The sequence below is a fragment of the Elaeis guineensis genome, chromosome 4, assembly GCF_000442705.2.
Source record: "Elaeis guineensis isolate ETL-2024a chromosome 4, EG11, whole genome shotgun sequence".
NCBI classification, from domain to species: domain Eukaryota; kingdom Viridiplantae; phylum Streptophyta; class Magnoliopsida; order Arecales; family Arecaceae; genus Elaeis; species Elaeis guineensis.
In genome coordinates this window covers 43,928,702-43,950,673 of record NC_025996.2, presented here as the reverse complement: position 1 = coordinate 43,950,673, position 21,972 = coordinate 43,928,702, and the positions used below count along the sequence as shown (strand labels likewise).

General features: G+C 34.2%; 1 protein-coding gene across 3 annotated transcripts in view; it reads left to right on the top strand.

Moving 5' to 3' along the window:
* Positions 1-10,440: 10,440 nt before the first annotated feature.
* Positions 10,441-21,972, top strand: part of LOC105032370 (uncharacterized) — a 44,333-nt gene continuing 32,801 nt past the window's right edge. For 2 of the 3 annotated variants that reach the window (XM_029261007.2, XM_029261006.2), the window contains exons 1-7: positions 10,441-10,625; positions 13,078-13,187; positions 13,341-13,499; positions 18,794-18,856; positions 18,944-19,033; positions 19,216-19,509; positions 19,695-19,792. In XM_029261007.2, the coding sequence (XP_029116840.1) occupies positions 13,089-13,187; positions 13,341-13,499; positions 18,794-18,856; positions 18,944-19,033; positions 19,216-19,509; positions 19,695-19,792 (803 nt within the window). In that variant the 5' untranslated portion in view covers positions 10,441-10,625; positions 13,078-13,088. Of the gene's footprint in view, positions 10,626-13,077; positions 13,193-13,340; positions 13,500-18,793; positions 18,857-18,943; positions 19,034-19,215; positions 19,510-19,694; positions 19,793-21,972 lie in introns of those variants that run through there. The other variant, XM_029261008.2, reaches the window with a different exon arrangement.

Below are 21,972 nucleotides of genomic sequence, written 5' to 3'. Positions count from 1 at the left end.
ATTATTCTAAGCCTACTTCCAAGAAGGATCCAAGATTACTGGTTCGCCGTTATCCCGAGAAATGTTGTTACAAATTAACAATTAACAGGAATACATGCAGCAGCATTGTGCATATAGCAACTTGCCTATTCACATTTTGCTGGATACTATTTCAATTGTTACTGTTTCATTATTTTACTTTCCCTGGTGCTGGCCAATTCTTTTGCTTCAAATTTATGACTGACTCACTTGAGTCGACCATTTGTTCGGAGGTCTACTTATCTTCATTTACTTCTGATTGCTACTATGGATCTGCTTTTCAATTATTCCGATACAAGAATACTGCAGTTCTTTTATCATTCAATACCATACATATATTGACATCTTCACTCTGCTGTTCTTCACGAAAGAGAGATAGATGGGTAGCATGGATATTGTGGAGGGAATATATGGAAAAAAGAAAAAAGGAGAAAGAAATAAGAAAAAGGAAAAATTAAAAAAAAATAAAAGGAAAAGAAAGGAAAAGAAAAAGAAAGTTTATCACTAACCTTCTTTCTGTTTATTTGCAGGATCTCCTATCAAGGTTCAGAGTATCTTGGCTCAGAGTATCAATGTTTATTTGCAAGCTTTCAGACTATACTTCGAGGTAGTGGAATATTATCATCCTTCACCCTCCTCTGTTTGTAATTCCAAGGTATCATACTTTGATTATTGCACCGCTAGCTGTTCATATCTTATTCTGGAAATGCTATACTCTCTGATTACCTTTTGGTCACATTGTACTACCAGTTGTGCAAACTATACTTGTTACTACTTGCTTTGTTAGTTGGGGTCAGTGTATTGGCCGATTTTCAGATTCACTCCGATCAGCTGTATCTTGGGTTCGTTAAGCCCTTATGGATTTCATGAAATCTATTGCTCTACTTAGTGGTTCGCAGGACCACCGTACTCCTTTCAGTGGCGTGCCGCAGATCCTTTTTTATCTGGCACAGTTAGATTCTGCATGGTATAAGAGCCTCTTATTTATTGTTCTTCACAGGGTCTATTGTCATACCTATAGTTGCATACACTTTGTTTCAGTAAATGTTTTATGGATAGCTTATTCTCCTCCGGGACTACACTGGAAGCTATTACTCCTCTATGGATCATCTCGTGGTCTATGCAACCTACTCAAGCTCTTCGTTTTACTTGTTTGGGTATTGTCATGACTGTCTCAACAGCACCTACTGTTTGTCTTATTTTTGTTACTATGTTGGAATATGTCCCAGGTGCTGCTTGTGATTCTTAGGCTTGCCTTGTATAGTTTTGGTATTGCATCTATGCTGTTTGTTCATGGTTCCTGGATATTCTTACCTTTGTAAATCGCTCTTTTATGCAATGAAGTATTCCCTTCTTTATCAAAAAAAAATCAGGCCCACCACGTCATTTTTGGACCAATTTAATCGAGACTCGACACCTAGTAGGTTTAATAGAGAAAAAATGGTAGATGGAAAGAAAAAGAGCAATTAATCACGACTTTGATTGAGAACCATTCATGACCCCAAAGGGTTCACCATCCCTCTACCACATGCAATGATGCCGTGGGGATGCCACACCACCGCCACTAGGTGGGGCTCGTGCTTGTGTTCGTTGCCAGGTTTGATCTTATTCTTCTTGCTATCGGAGAGATCGAGGGAGCAGTCGATATCCTCGACAACGATGATGGATCTAGGGGTAGTGGAGACGAAAAGGGTGGCTAGGTGGGAGTTGAAGGAAAGCGTGAGCTCGAGGTTTTAGATATCGAACTTGACAGCTCATCATCGAGAACTATCCCATGAACAAATAATCAATAAATTAATATTTTAACTTAATTTAAATAACTAAAAATCTTGCATCAAACTTCAAAAAATCTTAATATAAAATAAAATTTTCAAATTTTATTTTTAATCGCTCTCCCATAATGAATCGAGAGTGAAACTAATTTTTTAAATTTATCAAAATAGTAAAATATAGAATAATGATCTAGATAGTTCAGTACGCAATGAAAACTTTAGATAGATAAATCAAATATTAATAATATATCTAAAATAAGTATACATTAATTCAAAATCTAATTCAAAATATATAGCATTAATCAAAATAAGATCTATACGAATTTAGTCTTTTCAAAATTTAAATTTTATTCATAAATCAATTTTTTTCTAAATATCTAGTTCATCTCAATAGTCATGAACTATGACCATTCTTATATCTTGTGGTTGGACTAGATAATGAGCTCAGAATAGTCAAAATATCAATATATAACCTCTACTAATAAGATATCGATACACTAACATATAACCCCCATCGGAAGGGCATCAATGTTTCAGTGCATAACCTCCATTAACAGACGTTGATATCCAATGGACGGATATCGATATATCAACACATAACCTATATTGGCAAGGTATCAATGTACCAATGCGTAACTTCCACCGATAGAGTATCAGCATATTAACACATAACCCTCACTATTAGGATATCGATATACTGGAGTATAACCTCACTGATAGGGTTCCGACACATAGTTAGGTTGTAAGTCAAAATCTATTTTAATTCAAATCTCTTTCTCTATAAAATCAGTTTCATCTTTCAAATCAAACAATATGCAAACATCCAAAATCGAAATCAATTGATTGTAATCCATGATAGAATCTATGTCTTCAATAATGTATCAAATAATATTATCTAATAAGATAAGTTCAACAAATAAATATCATGCTTCATATTTATAAAGCACAAATATATGACTCAAGTTTTAATGATATAAATACTATATAATTTGATGTTAAATCTAAAAAATATGAAGCATTATTTTCTTACGAGTGAAACTAACCAATAAATCCAATTAATTTTGAAAATCTCTCTCAGAGTCTAATATCTAAAAATTATATTTTTATCATATTTTTTTCATAATTTTTTAAGAATAAAAATACTACATTTTGACATCCTCACAGGACTGGCCAAATGGTAACATCCAACATTTTAATCAATCCAATCAACATGATTTAATCTAATCTTAATTAAGCTAGGGTATTGATGGTCCAATAAAGATCAAAGGTGATCAAATATAACAATATCTAGCAAGAATCAAGACAGAGACCATCATGCTGTTTGGCAGCCATGGATCAAGATCCTTTCATCATGGTTCATCAAGGTCATTGAAGAAAAATTTTTATTGGATCAAACAATCCTAAAGAGATAATGGAAAGAGAATCAATCTAGAGAAAGAAATATGAGAGAGAGAGAAAATAGAGAAGAGAGATAAAAGAGAGAGAAACTCTCTCTTTTTTTTTATTTCTTATTTTTTCTCTCTTTTTTTCCTTGGTCTTTTGTGAAATAGGGGACTCTTGCTCTTCATTTTTCTGGAACAAGGGGCTCTTGGTTAGCATGGCTATGGTCGGCAATGGTTAGAGTCACAATATTGCAGTCATAGTTACTCCAACTATCAATCAGAAGTGATGAATGATGCTGAAAAAAGAGAAAGTTTGAAAAATCAAAGAAAAATAGGGTTCCTTATTTTTGTTTAAAAATCTGGCTATGGCTAGTCGGAAAGCATGATCCAATGGGTAAGAAAGAGAGAGAAGTGGGTCAATCAAAAAGTTGCCGGTCTCTTGCTTGGCTTTTTGGTGACACTTAGACTGCAAGATGATGTTGAAAATTATATCTCAAAGTCAATCATCAGTCTGTTAACGATTGAACTCAAATTTGTAATTATATATAAATTTTAATTAATAAAAATTATTTGACTTTTCATCATAAAGTTATACATCTTTTTTTTGAACTCCTGTGTTGCGATAAAGTCCTTATGATTATTTTAAATTGATAAAAGATAATTTATCATTTAGTCCTTAAAACTTATTCGCGATCAAACATGCAAGATCATATCTAAACATGCATCCTTAAAACTTGTTCACGACCAAATGTGCAAGATCATATCTAAGGAACATGCTTTAGATCTAATCTAAAATGCTTACCTTAGGATCTATAATATGTTATATTGCATACATGAGATCTAAAAATAAAAACAGCATGCAAGATCATATCTAAACATGCCCTAGTCAATCACATCTACACTATAGATCATATCTATATCAAGCATGAGTTCAAAATTCATCATCTGAGCATGGGTAGCAGATCATTACATCCGAATATCATGATCTTGTTGGTTACTCGCAGCCGCATAGGATGTCCAGCCTATATAGATCGTCCACTAGAAGTCTTGCGCTGATCGATCTCCCCGAAAGTATAAGCTTATGTGAAGATCTTGTTGATAGCTGATCTATACTTTTCTTCGGATCTCTCAAACTTTTTCAAAATCGAAGATAGAGAAGGAGGATATGGTGGTGGAAAGAGAGCGGAGAACTCTTTTCTCTTTTTGATTTTTTCTCATCCAAAAATCCTAGATCTGATCTAAGTCTCTCACCCAAGAGGAGTTAGATCTCCTCTAATCTCACACACCAAAGAAGGCTTCTCACCCTAAGACCTCATGCCCCACTTCTCAAATTTTTTCATGATAATCTAATCATCAATTTTGTCGCACAAAATTGAGGAGATTTTAAGGTTGGTGTGAAGATGAGGATAAGATCTAGTTCAAATCAAATTTGGACTAGGATATAGATCAAGTTCCAAGTTGAATTCAAATCCAATTTGAATTCAAGTTGAACTAGATTTTATCCTCATTTAAGAGGATATGGAGAAGGGACAAGAGCCATCTTTTTGGCATATAGTTTCTTCATGCAAATTCTGAATTTACGTTGAGAAATGTGGCATGGGTAAGGGTGGTCGGTGCTAGGAAGAGTCCAACCTAGTTTAGACTCTAGGGTTTTATCCAATTGATTTTCATCCTAATCAAATTATGTGAGACCCAATTAGATAACAGAATCTAATCTAATTAGGTACCATATGAACTAGATTAAATCTTAATCAAATCAGAATTTAATCGAGCCCAAGTCCTGATCAAATCAGGAATCAATCATCCTTAGCAATTAGATCATCTCATAATCTAATCAGATCAAATCTAATTAAATCCAATTCAATCAGACTTAAATCAAAGCACATTGCTTAATCAAATTAAGCTAATCAACAATCTAATTGCTAATCAATTATTCTATAATTCACTAACCCTTAGTGAATTAATTTATCGTAACTTTTGCATAAGACTAACCATCAATCTATTGATGATTATACCCTCGAACGATTCTCAATCGTTAATCAGCCACTTGATTAGACAGAAATTTTTTTTGAATATGACCCTATAGGTTCGAACCTAAGTCGGTAGCATAGAAATAAATTTCTGTACTAATCGATGTGACTATCAAGCAATGGTATCCGACATCCAGATAGGTCGAATGTTTGCAAAGCAATATTTAAAAATTCTAGACTATGGTTACCATATAATTCATCTCTTTGACTCTCAGTGCTTAGGATGATATGGAGTTAAACTGTCAATTTTAATCAATACATCCATAATGTGTCTCAATCTCATAAATTTTATGACTCTTATAAGGACTATCTTGGTTAAGATTTTGCTGAATTGAAACACAATGTAGCACTAACTTCTGAAATCAGAAATGATCAATCCTATCTTGACTCACATACTGACTTAACAAATATTTAACTATATTCAAAAATTTTTCATCACTGAATTAAAAATTCAGATAGTCCGATACTAAAATACAGTGAGTTACTTATAAGCCATCGTGGTGATCTCAGGTCAGAGGAACACTTATACTTATATCCTTTGCGAGCAACTCTTGATAGCAGAGTACTTCATAGTTGGATCACGTTCAATAAAATATACTTTTACATCTCACTTGCATGTCATACTAGTATCTCCATACTCTTTAGTTAAGAGGACAAGCAATCCATATGGCACACAATGACCTACACTTGATATAGCTATCATCCTAGTAACAGCATATCATTTGATCACGAATAAGTTTTAAGGATAAAATGATAATTTTTTTTTATCAATTTAAAATAGTCCTAAGGATTTCATCACAACATAGGAGTTCAAAAAAAAGATGTACAATTTTGTGATGAAAAAATTAAATAATTTTTATTAATTAAAATTCATATACAATTACAAATATGAGCTCAATTATTAACAGGCTGACGATTGACTTTGGAACATAATTTTTAATAGGTGAAGCTTGGCCAAATCTAGCAAAAATCCTTTAAACTCTAGTGTGGCATTCAGACAGAATTCAGAGGTCCTTAAATAGAAGGGAAGTGCCAAAATCTCACTTGGCATTGGATTTTTTTGTCAAAATTGTGAGGATAGGAGTCTTCTTCATCCTTTTTGTTTTAAAAAAATTGTGCATCTTTTTTTTTTTGGGTTGGGGGGGGTGTCTGTTGAAGGTTGGATCGGTCAAATAGAGTAGGCCAATTTGATCTTAAGCTCATTTAGGCTAGGTATTACAAATGTCCTTAATGATGATGATGAACTTGGGGATAAAACAGGCGAGGAGATGATGGAGATGGGAGTTGGAGGGGATGGTAGTGAGCTTGATGTCATAGATGTTGAGCTCGAGGAGGTTGGCAATTGTGGCTACTGATTTTGCTGATGCTTGAGGATCCATGGAGGAGATATGTGCACTTTCAAATAGTCGACATGACATAGTGGTTTTGGCGGGCAACAAAGCAAAGGAAGTAGGAGCAGAGATCATCTTGAGGGCAAGGGTGTTAGGTGTTGAAGATGGAAGGGTGGGCGAAGGAGATGGAGGATCAAAAATTATGATTTTAGTTACCTGATGCAACCAAAAATTTTTTCACTAGATGAATATTTAATATCTCAAAAAAAATGATGTGCAATATGTATAAAAAATAATTATATATAATTAGAATAATATATATTTACAAAATATATAAATTCATGTGCTAATCATGCAACAAAAATAACTATGCTATATATGTGGTCAACAACTAAAAAATTCAATTATGCTATTCATAATTAAGATCTTGTTATAGAAAATCTTCATATAAGCTTTTTTAAATGTACTACTACCTATCAAAAATAGTAAATCTAATCAATAGGACTATAGTGAAAATCCATGAGATAAATCTAAGCTATATAAATTGTATAATGCTCATAGATTTAATATTAAATGTAATTTTGATTCTTTATAAATATGTAAATTAAAATAATAAAAAAAATATTGGATATGGTCTTTACCTCTATTTTTTCCCTCCTCCATCCCATAGCACTTGCCCTCCTCTCCCAAAGGCTCCTATCTTGATCCCCTAACTGCAAGCCATACACTAACTTATTCTTACTCTTTTAATTTTTCATATAAAATTTATTATATTATTCTCAAAAAGTTATTAATATTTTTATTTTTTTATTATTATATTTTTCATATATATATATATATATATTATTGAATATCTTTGTCATTATTTTTCAGTTTACATTGTATATTTTATTTTTGACCATTTATTTATCCTGAAAATTATCCATGTTCATTCATTTTCTATGTATACTTATATTTCATTTTATTGTCATAAATTTAAGTTATGCCAATCTTCTTTCTCTTATTTATATATTTATTTTTATTAAAATTTTTATCATCTAACTATTAAATATATCAATTTGATAATTTTATTTTTTTAATTTTCTATTAATTCCATTTAACTTGTCTTTTTGTTTTTAATTCATTTATATAGATTTTAAATTTTTGTTTTGCATCATTTTGGTTTGGTTTTATTTGTATCTTGTTCTATTATTTTCTATTTCCTTCTGCTGTATCTTTACCATTTTATTTTATTGATTATTTTGTCTTTTTTTTGACAAAATAATGTTGTACTTTCAAATTTCTCTTTCTTCTTTTATTTTTTGTTTCTTAAAGTGATCCATTTTTTACTTCAATGATGTATGTTTTCTTATTTCATCTTAAGTTGCAAAATTTTTTGTTCTATTCTAATTTATTTTGCTTAGTTTTATTACTATTTTTGTTTCATATTTTAAATCCATCTTTTTATTGTCTACATGTTTCTTTTATCTAAATTAAAAGAAAGTTTAGTAAAAATTGTTGTCCTTCTTTAGTTATTATTATTTTATAAAACATGCATCGCATGTGACTATTTGTTGGCATATATAAAATGATAATTTTAAAATCAAGGTATAGATTTTTTTTATTCTATTTATTTTCTATATCAAGAGTGACAACTTCTATATTTACCTTAAAAAGAAGTTGACTACCCATGGGCTTTCTCACCTAAGTACCATCTCTCATCCTTTTTAAACCATTTTTATAGAACATCTAACTAGGTTAAACTCTATCTTTCTCTATTTTGAAACTAAATTAATTGGACTTACCATATCAACACTAAATAATTTGGACTTCATCCCTCCCTCTTTTCTTTCTTCTCTTAAATATGCATTCCATGGCTGTTAGTATTTATTTATGCATTCTTAAGTTGCTGTTTGTGAACAATTCTTATACTTATAACGTTAGTTATAACTTTCATTGACACATATAATTTAGATGCTAGATGTGACACATATGTAATTATAATTTTTAGAAGAATTTTTTACGTATATACCCTATCAAATATTTAAATTTGCATAAATATCTTTTCAAAATTGATATATGCATGTATAACTTCATAAAATATCTTTTTTTATATACATACCTATATCATCTAACTTTGTTCAAATTAACAGTTTAAAATTAAAATGACTAAAATATCCTTATAGATAGATGTGCAAAAAAAAATTTATAAGGATATATATGCAAATCACAATTTTATAAGGATATTCATGTAAATTTAAATATTTGGAAGGGTATATGCGTAAAAAATCTTTAACATAAATACACCTCTCTTAGTTTGTTAATTATTTTCTTATTCTAACAGAAAATTAACATATACAATTAAAATAATAAATTTACTTAAGTTATTAATTTATATAGATATATAAAATATTTTTTTTATCAAATAATAGGTCAAAATTATTTTATCTAAAAAATAAACAGATCGTAACCATCCATGTTCTTTCAATGTATAATAATATGCTTCTAAGAAAAATATTTAAATATGATATTAGATAAATAGCTTGTACATTTACATAGAATGGATATAGTTGTGGATTTAGACGTTATGTAACAATAAAAATTTATAATTTTATTATATTTTATTTTAAAAATTTTTATCGAAAATATCTTTATGAAGTGATAAAGTATATCATATTGTTATAAGATAGACATAATCATCCCATCTTGCATAAAAATAAAATAAAATATAATATTTTAATATATAAAATATTATATAATATCATCATCGTGTTATTATATTGTGTAATATGCTACTACATTATAGAGTAAGAAGGCCTGAATACATCTAGATAAAATAGATAAAAATTAAATTAAAATTATATATATATATATATCTTTCTAAATATTCAAATTTGTATGAATACTTTCATAAAATTGCTATTTATATATATACCGTTATAAATTTTCTTTTTGCATATCTATCTATAAAGATATTTTAGTCATTTAAATTTTAAACCATTAATTTTTTTAATGACGTTAAATGATGTGGGTTTATATGCAAAAAAATATAAAAAAAGAAGGATATGCATGCAAAACAAATATTTTATGAGGGTATATATACAAATATCAATTTCGAAAGGATATTCATGCAAATTTAAATGTTTAGGAGTGTATACATGCAAAAAAATTCTTTTTAGAATAAGATCTAATAGTCATATTAGAAGAAGTTTCCTAAAATCATATTTATTCAAACCCTCCCTCCCTCCTATTTTTATTTACTTTTTGTTAATGATGTCGAACCTCTCTCCTCCCTTGATTTTGAAAGTAGTCTACAGGGACTACCATTAGTTTAGTATTTTCTAGATACATTGCTGTTAATCAATGATTTTTTGTTTGTCTTTTTATTTCTAATTTTTAACTATCTATATTTAGCTAGATGGCAAGATAATTATCCACGATACGTACCTATCTAAATTTAGAAAAATTATTAATTAGAATCATTTTATCATGTGTATGTTGCACCATCCAATAAAAACTTACTACATCAATTCTAACCAATGAATTCTCCTGAGTTTGACCCAAAACTTCTTTCGGGCTCAAAGGATCCGAAGTTGTTTTCTATTGACCTGAACCAGGCCGGATGCCCGACCCGACTGGATAAGCCTAATATTTCGTGTTCTCTTTCTTTTTATGATACTCCTGTTTTTCTTTCACAGACCTCGTTTTCTTCCACCGGGGAATCCACCTTCTTTGATTCCCTGTACTCTTTCCGTTATCTTTCTACTTTACCGGACGTCGAAAACTCCTCCATGTTGCAGCTTCGTGGCATCTTATTTCCGCGGGTTATATGGACGGCAGGGCGTCTCCGAGACGTCTTGAGGTCTACCCCCATACAGCCCTACGCCAAACCCAAACTATGGATTTGGTAGGGAATTAAGCCGGCCCAAGCGAGTACACCGAGTCAAAAACAAAAGCGTCTAATAAAGCTAAAACGAGAAAAGAAGGAAGAAAGGAAAACTACTCTTCCTGCGGACCGTGGTGGCCCGGCGTCTCTCTCTCTCTCTTTCATCGAGCCCTCCCTCTTCGCAACTCCGAACGGCTCAGGGGATCCATCGCCATCGCTTCGTCTCAGTACGTCCTCTCTTGTCTCATCGTTCCTTCCCTCGCCCAAATCCCTAATTCTCGTCATCTTCAACGATCAAATTCTTGGGTCCATCGATCGCCATGATCGGATACTTTTAATCATGGTATAAACTGTCCGGTCTTCGATTTCTCTACTCGATTCCATCTGGTATCGAGGGTTTTTGTTGCAAAAAGACGTTGATTTCTTCGCTCGATTCTTTTCTGGACCTAATTCCGGTTTCAGAAGTACTCGAGGAATCGTCATGCGAGGCATGCTAGGAATTTAATTTTGACCTGCACGTACCTGATTACTAGGTTCCATTATATGACTATCTGTTAGAAGTCTTTTTATAGGAGAAATTGTAAATTTTGCGAATCGAGGTCCGATTCTGAAAGGGGGGGGCCCTAGTAAGTGCGCATTCTTCCCAAAGGAGCATCCGTGAGTGTATTTGCCTTCAAAGTATGTGCCGTGGAAGAAACATCCGATGACTGGAAAGCTATCTGTGGAAAAGTTTAACTTACTCATGCTTAATGATCGATCACTATCAGTTTGAAGTTTGTCCTTGTACTGCTAATGTTTGTATTCAATTGTACATAACATCTGATGAGTGTCATAGTTTCATCGAGTTCACTTTAATATAGATCCGGTTTATCAGGTGACTTATTTTATAACGGATTTCACATTTCGTTTGTTCTTGTTTGTATTTTTTTTGAATGTACCTGTTGCTAAAGCTATATAAGATCACTAGTTGTTATGTTATCACAACAATTCTCTATGTTCTTACGGATGGTCCGAACAACCATGAAACTGCCCCACTTTATCCTTGATTTATCAACTACAAAAACTATTTGATAGCATGCCTTGCATTGCGACACTCAGGGTGGTGAATGTCCTGTTCCATCCTAGTCCATTTTCTAGCTTGTGTCATTTTGACTCTTGGGACTTTGCTCCATCCAGAGACTTAGGACAGTAGGGCACTTTGCTGTTCCACTGATATTTAAAACCTTGGTTGTTAGTCTTTCCCCATCCCATTTTGATCATATGATTTCTGAGAACCTTTTCAAAAAGGACCTGTATCTATGCTGTAGTCGACCTAGCTCAAGCAGCCTGACAAGATGGTAGGCAGAGCATGTTCATAGGCTTCATTCTCCCAAAAATGCTTATAAGGACTCATGAGGCATGCTGGTTTACTCATATATTATCAAATAAATGATCTTTACCTTTTTAAATTAAGTAATATGAGCTCATGTTTCGAAAGAACACATTATCACCAGTGGAGGCCTTTTTCCCTTAAATTTAATCTTAATTTGTTAAAAAAAAAAGTGTCCTGATGCATGAGGCTGCCACCATTGTGGGGTCTGAGGAGGGCCGGATGTATGTAGTCTTACTTCCATGTGTGGAAAGATATTTCCATGTTTCAAATCCATGACAACCAGGTCTCATTGGAGCAACCTTACTGTCGTGCCAAGTTTATCTTAATTTATTAATGTACCCAAAAAACTTTATCTTGATTTACTAAATGTTAGTAATCAGATTAACATAGTTTGATTTTTAAGAACAACAAAGCGAATCCATAGTATGTCCGGGGAAAAATTGTAGATGAGTTTTGAAAGTTAATTTTTATTTGTTCATGGGCTTGATTGCTAGTAGGATGGTTTCTTTTTATTTGCAGAACTCAGAATGCTGACTTTAAAGAAACACTTATCTCAAGCTGGTTGGCAATTTGTAGTATGGTGTATTGGTCATGGTGTTAATACTTAATAGCACTATTTTAGCTATATAATGGTGATGGCCAAAATTGTCATTTGGTGCTATAACATTCATAATGGACTAGCATTATGTTATTTTTCTTAAAATCCCCTTTTTGACATGATTTTATTGCTATGTCACAGCACCTGTTTTGAGCCACTATAATAGGAAAATAACAGACGAATTAACATTATATTATATGAACTCTGGTATGACAAAATTATGGGCACTATTACGATATTACCCATACAATGCAACAAGCAGCCATGATGTAGTGTAAATAACACCTAATTATTTTGTTGTTATATGTAGGCTGAACCATGATTTACATTTTTTTGTGTGCGCACATGTGTGTGCAAAGATAGGGCTTGAATCATTTTTATCACTAACTAAAATGTGGATATATGAATGATCTTACAAAACAAATTAGCAGGCAACTTGCAAGAACTTCTGTGCAAAGCATCAGGCTTGAAAATTTTTATCACCAAATGAAATGTTGATATGTGAATCACAACTTGCAAATTCTTTTTTGAAAGAAGGATCATGTTAACTACATGTGCTTTCTTGATCTTTTCCTGACATATTATCACTGTTTTGCTGTACTGTTATTATTCAATGGTTCTTCCTGTTAATTTTTCCCTCTTCATTTATTTAAAAACTAAACAAATATAGAGATGGTTCCTTTGACAGTATTGATGTCATTTGCTTTAGGCACGCTTGCAATGCATCGTGTGGGCAGTGCTGGTAACACATCAAATTCATCACGCCCTAGAAAGGAAAAACGCTTAACATATGTGCTGAATGACGCAGATGACACGAAGGTATGGTGTGTTTCTCCTCCTTCATTGATTCTCCTTATCATCCTTTTTAGCACCACCTTGCTATAAAATGATCATGGCTTTAGGTTTCAAGATTAAGCTGTGGATGTAGACGTTGGACATATTGTTCCACTTCAGATATTGTCTTTTTTGCAGCATTGTGCAGGTGTGAACTGCCTGGCTGTTTTAAAACCTTTGTCTCCTGATGGCTGTGATTATCTTTTCACGGGGAGCCGTGATGGGACACTGAAGAGATGGGCTTTGACTGATAATGATGCTACCTGCTCGGCAACATTTGAATCACATGTTGACTGGGTATGTTTTCCTACTCCATACCTTGGATACTTTTCTACATGTATAATAAGAAATCATCTTTTCTGTTTCTGCTTGGTATGTTTTTATTGTTATCAGATTGTTATTTCTTGTCCAATTTACATCTTCTATACTTTGTAAAATGGATGTCATATGATTCCAACTGTTCTGCCACTTATGTCCTTCACCCAAGTTGATGACTATTTTTATTATCTTACAAATGCTTAGTTTGAAATAAGAATCTTTATTCATTCATGTCATATATAATGATTTTGTCCATGTTTTTGAAATTTATTTGATTTTATTATTTAATTAGACCTATCTAAGGTGACTCTTACTTGGGAGGAGACTCTCAATTACATGGAAAAATTTGTGATGTTCTTACTCTATTTTATCAATTTTGGCTTGCTTAGCTATATATATTAACTCGTGGTCTCAAACTTTTATATACACAATGCATTGGCATGTGTATTACCTGACCTATTGTGAATCTAACCTAATTTTCTTCCAAAGTCTCCCAACCAGTTTCACCCATATTTAGTGTATATTCTGTACTTTTTAACCAACCGAACCTATGAAACCTATATTTCTAAAGCTTCTAGCCAACCAATCCAAATGTCATCTGTGTCTGATAAACTACAAACTTTTCTCAACTAATTGTCTCTTGAGCTAACAGAACTTGACCAACCTTACATGACCTGACTAAATTTATGCAGTTAAGTTAATTGATGGGTTAGATCAAGTTATGGTTGGGTATTTTGTTGGTTGGCCCTAACTTGACATAACCCCAAACTGCATCCAAGTAGGAGGAGGTGCAAGTTCGAGTAGCAGGAATAATGTCGTTTCTTCTTTTTTTCCATTGGATTTTCTTCAAATTTGAGAGAGGGTGGTTTCTCTCCCCTATTTGTTTGACAGATATAACTGTGACCAATTTCTGTGGGCATGATATGTAGTCTTGCATGCAGGCCAAAAGGAAAAGAAAGAAAAAATGAACTACAAAGATGATAAATATATCTACTTTATTCTATCACTTTTTTTTGGTAGTAATTTTGTCACTCATGGTATGCCATAGGTACCGCTGTGTACTGATCATACTAATACTGCACTAGTATGCAGTTCATGGGATGTACCAAATGTTGATACACCAAATCAACCCCTGTACCTAGTGTACCGACACCATACTAGGATGGCACCGGTATGGGTTTTGATATTGAGAAGGCAAACCTTGTTGTCACCTGTTTGCGAAGACATTCACAACAAAAAAAAGGGGAGCTTAGACATGATCAAATACAAAATATTTAATGTCTTCACTAGGAAGCTTATGCAAGAATAAGCAATATTTGAGGTACTCAATAGTATTTGATGTTGAAATGTGTGGGCCAGCTAGACAAAGAAACTAATAGTGGTGTGGAGCTACAATCGCAAACAAAACCTATCATATCAGAGGTCCATATTCTAATGGAACTAGGCATTCATATGTGGCCATGTTGTGACATACTCTCTCTCTCCCTCTCTCTCTCTCTCTGAGAACTAGGATGGGAGGACTTGGGTGAGGGCAGGATTTGAACCCATGTCACAAGCATCAAATCCAGCGACTTTACCAATTGAGCTAGTCGGCACCCTCTACTTTGGAGGGGTCAGTTGGGTCTTGTCATTGACACGTTGTTTCAAAATTTGTTAGATCATTTCCAGTTTATTAGGGAAATTGTGTGTTTGTTATTGCAGGCATTTCTCTATCTGAAAGAGTCTTATTTAGACATGTGTATGCATTAGGTTAGTTTGAGTTTCATCCAACATGTCCCGCTGCTAGGTTTCTTTGAATATCTCTATCAATGGATTTGATGGAGTTGACAAATCTGTTCAATATTTTTATAATTAATAAGCTCTATGCTTTGCAAAATTGGTGAATAAGAATCTTATTTATAGAGCACTTTCACATCTTTTCTTTTCTTTTTCTTTACTATCTGATTTCATATGTCATTTATGTGCAAAATATGTGCTCAAGTTCTTGGCTTAAATAGGCTAATAAGTAAATTAAATATGAAAGATATTAATAGATGATAATCTTTCCAGTTAAAGTTGACCTCCCCAACTATGCCCTACATAGAGTGGAATGGAGGAAAAGGATTCATGTGGCTGACTCCAACTAGTTTGGTATTAAGGCTTAATTGAGTTGAGTTTCTCATCACCCAACTTGCCCTATACCTAAAGCTTCTCTGAAAGGTTTGCCGGTTTTGTTTCGTAGAGAATATAAGGCCCAGGTAAATTTAAAAGTCTAATAGTGCAAATACATAGCTTCTTTATTTTGCTGCAAAGACAAGAAATTTGAACATTTCCTTGATTTTGAGTATTTTTAAGTTTTATGCTGTCTCCTTTTATCATCTACCTTTATCCTCTAAGTCATCTTTTTAAGCCTAAAGCCCTAAACATAAACTGATAGTGTCTCCATTCTATAAAGGTTGGGATTTATTGTTCGTAAAATGATCCTTCAAAGTTAAATTTTTCAACTTTATGGTTAGCTGTCATCCTACTGCCATTGTTGCCAATCAATGCCGGGTTATTGAGGCTTGCTGTCGGACCTATCCTAGGTATTTTGGAAAGACAACAGTTCTTCGAGTTTTACATGGGACATTTTTCTTCGCATCTTCGTACATCTATTTGGATCCAATGGCCTATGTTCTTTGCTTTAACTAGCTGAAACTGGATGTGCCATTGTCAACCTAATGGGATCGATTAGTGGTATGAGATTTACCTAATTCTTAAAAAATAGAGGGCTTTTAAATATCTTTTCTCTCTTTAGGTCTCTATAGGAGAAAAGCCTCGGATAAGGGACTCTGCCACTCCGTTTGAAAGAGAGTGGCCTTTATCATCGAATTCAGTTATTAAGCTGACTTAAACCATTCCTCTTCTCTTTGGAGAGAATGGGTCAAGACTCTTGTTGCTCCATCTTTTTAGCACCCACCAGAGTTGGAAAAAGAAAAAGGCAGTGCCAAGGTCCACGGAATCGATACCATGACCCATGCAGTCAGGTACCGTACTGATACATGGTATGTACTATGTAGTCTGGTGTCAGTTCGATGCCGGTACAGCCATTTAATGTTAAATCTAGAGAGACTTCTCGACAGAGGAGGTGATGGGGGAAGGTACAAGGGTTCTGGCAGGCTAGGGGACTTGGTAGTTGACATGGCAATGGTGGAGGAGTCGAAGTAGGGCAGCAGGCCATCGAACTCAGGAGAGCGAGGTGGACAGATTGGAGAGAGGATAGAATGTCATCGGGCATCAATGTTTGTCTATGAGAAGGGAGGGGGGAGACAGAGGCTCGAGAGGGTTTGGGTTTGGGGTTGATGGAAAGGTGGGGAGAGGATTTATAAGAGTCTTGGTGGTTCGACCTGGTGAACTAGGCCATTATGGACCTTCTATACTATTTTGAAATGCTGAATCATCCTAGTTTCCTGTTGGTTTGGTGCAGTATGCCCTGAATTGGGCGGTTCAAGACGATCTGGCAAACCTTGGGTACTGTATGAAGTTTTTGAAGGAAGAAAATGAGAGAAGAAGACAGACGGCAAATGGATGCTACCTCTACCCAAGACCTCATTCTCATCTTCCAAATATGCAAATCTGCTTTTGATGATTCTTGTGGTCACTTCTTTGATCTCTACTTCTATCAAAATGCTGTAGTTTTACCTAATTGACAAAATCTTTCCGCCAGTCCCCCCCGTCCCCGCCCAAAAAAAAAAAAAAAAAAAAAAAAAAGCTTCCGCGGAGAAGATGGGAATTTATTAGTCACCAACAATGCCACACAACCAAACAAGGCCTATGCTTCACCAAGCATAGTTTGAAGATGGCCTTTGCTCTTAATTTTGCCAACCTAGAAAGAATTAAGAGCAGCTTTTGATTTGGTCCCTGAAGCATGAGACGGAAGTGTATGGATGGTCATAGATTTGGATCTTCTCAAACAGGGTTTGTTTCCTTGGCAGTGCCTTCTAGTCCCTAATGGCAACCTTGTTGAGATTATCTGACCATTGCTCTTCATGCTTGATCATTGGCACCCTTCCCGCATCAGCTAGTATTTGGCAGAGGATCCGAAGTTCCAAAATATTCCTCTGCTGGCTTTCACACCTGAGCAGTTCACCCAGTGAGGCAAGTAAGTTATGAAATTATCCTTTCTCATTGGATGGTTAAGACTAAAATGTACCATTGCAGAATCCCATTTCTTCTTGCATACATAGTTTATTCCTCCAACATGGGGCAGGCCTCCTATATATCCTTTATACTTGGAAAGAGTCTAAACTAAGGAGTTGAATGGTTGATGTAGCATACTACATACATCTCAAATCAGGGTTGCAATCAGGTTGCACAGGCCCAGTTCTAAGTTGTATCCAAACTTAGACCTAGTCCATATGTGAAAATTAGATCCATGGTTCAGGCATGGGTCTTAAATAAAAACTTAATGTGGGTTGAGTATGGATCTCAAATAATTGGAAGTGACCCAAACGGATTTTGATTCAGCCTGACAATTGTTAACTAAAAAAACTAGATCTAACCTTTCAAACCTACATCCAACCAAACTGGCCTGAAGGAGATTAGAACTGAGCATGGCCTGCACAGTGGTATTTCTTGTTTGAGTCTTAATCTTGGACATGAAAAAAGTTTTGGTTGGTTCTGGTTCAAGTTGGACCCATACCTCACCCGGCACACTGGCAACCGTCTCTCAGATATATACGTTGTCATATAATCCCAACATAATGGCTATGATATATTTTCAGTTTTCTTCATTACCATTCCACTTGAGAAATGAAATACCAAGTTTTGATATGATATAACAAACTATGCTTCATTTACATCTTCTTTTGGCACTTTGCTATATTGGGCCAGACCCTATGGATCATGCATAAGTGCATAACAAGGTGGAGTGGTTTGTATCCCTGTATCTTGTGTGCTTGCCGGTGCTGTTTAGTGTTGCTCTGCATGATTGTCACTAGTTATCTGAATGGACCGCTGGCACATGATAGGCGCATGGTTGTCACAGCACTTGACCATGCTGACACATGACAGGTAGGGCTATGAGATGTATAAAAATTTGCATATAACTACTTTTGAAAATCAAATTTCATGAAAATCTATGTTGGTTAGGAATCAAGATTCATTGATAGATTCTATACATTTGTTTTGCTGTCATATATACGCCTATGTGCAGATAATTCTTTTTTTAGTTTATCTAGGATAATGCCATCAATTTTCAAGTAAACTAATTTCACACTTCTTTTGCTGTCTTGTATTTGATATTTATAATGCAGGTTAATGATGCTGTTCTGGCTGGTAACACTCTTGTTTCATGTTCATCGGACACCACTGTGAAGGTTCCTATCCTCTAGTAAACTCTTGCCATTTTGCAATCAGTACATTATGTTTCACCATATCAATCTGTATGTATATATTTTTTCCAGACATGGAATTGCTTATCTGATGGTACTTGTATGAGAACGCTTCGTCAACATTCTGACTATGTTATTTGTCTTGCTGCGGCTGAAAAAAATGTAATGTTTTTATTTTTTGAATAATTTCTTAATGCGCAAGCAGCTGACTTTTTAGGCATGCAATTTAATATCTGCTAATATTTTTTTAATTTTCCATGTGTAAATAATTTCTTACTTCTTATAATCACAATGCACCATGTATATCTAGATTTCTGATTCTTGTTCAACACCATGCATTTTAGAGCAATATTGTTGCCTCTGGGGGCCTTGGTGGGGAGGTCTTCATATGGGATATCGAGGCAGCTCTTCTACCAATTGCTAAGTCTGTTGATGCAACAGAAGATGAAATTTCATATGGAAGCACTGGGATTCCTATGACAAGTTTGCGCTGTATCAATACAAGCAATAACATTTCTGTGCATAACAATCAATCACATGGGTATAGTCCAATTGCTGCCAAAGGCCATAAGGAGTCAGTTTATGCCCTTGCAATGAATGATAGTGGAACCTTGCTTGTTTCAGGTGGAACTGAAAAGGTATAGTTCAGATTCTTCTTCTTATTGTGTTAGCTTACATAGTACTTGGATGGCCTTGGAAACTGCAGGTTTTCTAGCTACATTTTTTATAGTTTTATTATTACGTCTTGTGGCAGTTATATTGAAAACCATTGTTTGATATTTCTGCAGAATATGTTTCTTAAAATATTAGTGATTTTTTATAGGTTGTACGTGTTTGGGATCCAAGAACTGGTTCAAAGAATATGAAACTACGAGGGCATACTGATAACATCAGGGCATTGCTTCTTGATTCAACTGGAAGGTTTGTATTTGTGCTTTGTTTCCACTGAATCTGTAAATCAAATTGGTTTGGATTGTTTTCATATCCTAACAAGATAAGTTGATTGGAATTCAAATCACAATATTTGCCAACTAGGGAACTATTTAATGTTTCTGAAATTCTCGTTGGATATGATTCAAACTTGTCCTTATAATCCTAAGAGGCTTGCTTCATATAATCTGCAGGCTACTAAGACGAAGTGGGCCTTGATTATCAGGTCGACTCATTGAAGTTCAGCCCCCTATTAAAGACTTATTTGTTTTTAAGCATATAAGAGCTTATTATTTTCATGATATCAACCATATGATTCTTCTCAAGCCATCAACCTAAAAAAGAATGAATTCACCTGGACATAAAACTGTAGATCTCATGGGGAATATTATTTTTAGATTATATGAACAAGAATTTATCTTGAAAGAGGCTTTCACATAAATTGTGGAAACATTTATTTTTGAAGTCTTTTACATCAAGATGTGCTTGAATATCCTTAGTTGCAAGCCTATTATATTTATGATACAAAATTATGTGAAAGCTTTAAATACTCACTAAAGACACATAAATGAACTTAAATACAACAATGTTCAAAGTCATGTTGACATGTCCAATATGGCCTCATTAATAGTAATAACATTTGAAGTATAAAGCTAGCCAAAACCATTATTAAAATAATTGCTTTTACAATTCCATCATGCTTTAAGTCAAGGATTAAGGTCCCGACGAGATGTCCTGCGAGAAATTTGGATGGGGTGCCATCTCATGTGTCAGGACAAGGCTGTTTCGCTAGCGTCCCAACATCTCAGCGTCTCGATTGGGACAACTTAAGACATCCCCTTCCCCAAGTATCGGGATAGGGTGGGATGGCGGTGCATCCTGTTCCATGGGAAAACTGGGACAGCCTCATCCCACAGGATTTAAAACCTTGCTTCAAATTGTAGTCAAAGTATTGCAGGATCTTATTTGGTTTGAATAATCTATCAGCTATGAGACTATCAGCTGTCATGTTTCCTTGACATAATCTGAATACATTTTGCATAAATGCAATAGTCTTATAAAAGCCTGGACTCATTCTGTGGTCCAGCAGTCCATACAGCATGCTCATAGACCTAAAATGTTATATTAATAGGGAATATCTATACAACATATGTAGAGATAATATAAAATTATTCATGGTAACATTGAAACTATAATTATTCATGTAGATCATCTTGCGTAAATGTGATTTTCCTGTGTAGGGCAACCTTTAGATTCAACTAGTCACTACTCACTACCATTTGAGAATGCTGGATTGTTTTATGATAATAAAGTCTTTTTCCCTCCTTGGGTGCCAGCTTGTTTAGTTGGTAAAGAAAAATGGGTATCAATGATCAATGACCATGGTTGCTGTTTCAAAAAAGATTAAAAGATAGTTTTTCTTTTTTTTCCTCCTTTCTTCCTGAATTCATCTTGCATAAATGCGGTATTCCAATAAAAGTCTGGACTCATTCTGTGGTTCATACAGCATGCTTATAAACCTAAAGTGTGATATTAATAGAACATCTCTACAACATCATATGTAGAGATAATATGAAATTATTCAATGTAATGTTGAAATTATAATTATTCATGTAGATCATCTCATGTAAATGTGATTTTCCAGTGCAGGGCAACCGTGAAATTTAAGTAGTCACTCCCACGTGAGAATGATGGATTGTTTTATGGTAATAAATGTATTTTCCTGGGTCCCAGCTTGTTTAGTTGGCAAAAAGACTTTTGGGGTTGGTTACCAATGATGTTGTCTGGGGTCTTGCCTGCACCACTATTATAAGTTTGTTCCCTCAATAAATTGATTGGGGGCCAGAAAACCGTTCTTGTTGTCTCCTAAAAAAAAGGATAGTTTTTCTTTTTCTTTCCCCCTTTCTTCCCGTCTCTACAGTGTCGTGACCTTGGTGGTTTGAATTTTAGTAATAACTCATACAATGCCCTTTGTAGTCTAATAAAGACACATACATGCAAGGTTATAATACGCACCATTGGACAATTGAACAGTGTCTTATTGCCATGAGCCTAAAGCTGGTAGTGTGTTCTGGGCTTCTAGCTATATTACAGTGCTTTTAAGTTCAACCAAGAAGTTGGTCATATAACTACTGGTAAGACTCTACTGTATTGATAATATTGCCTGAATA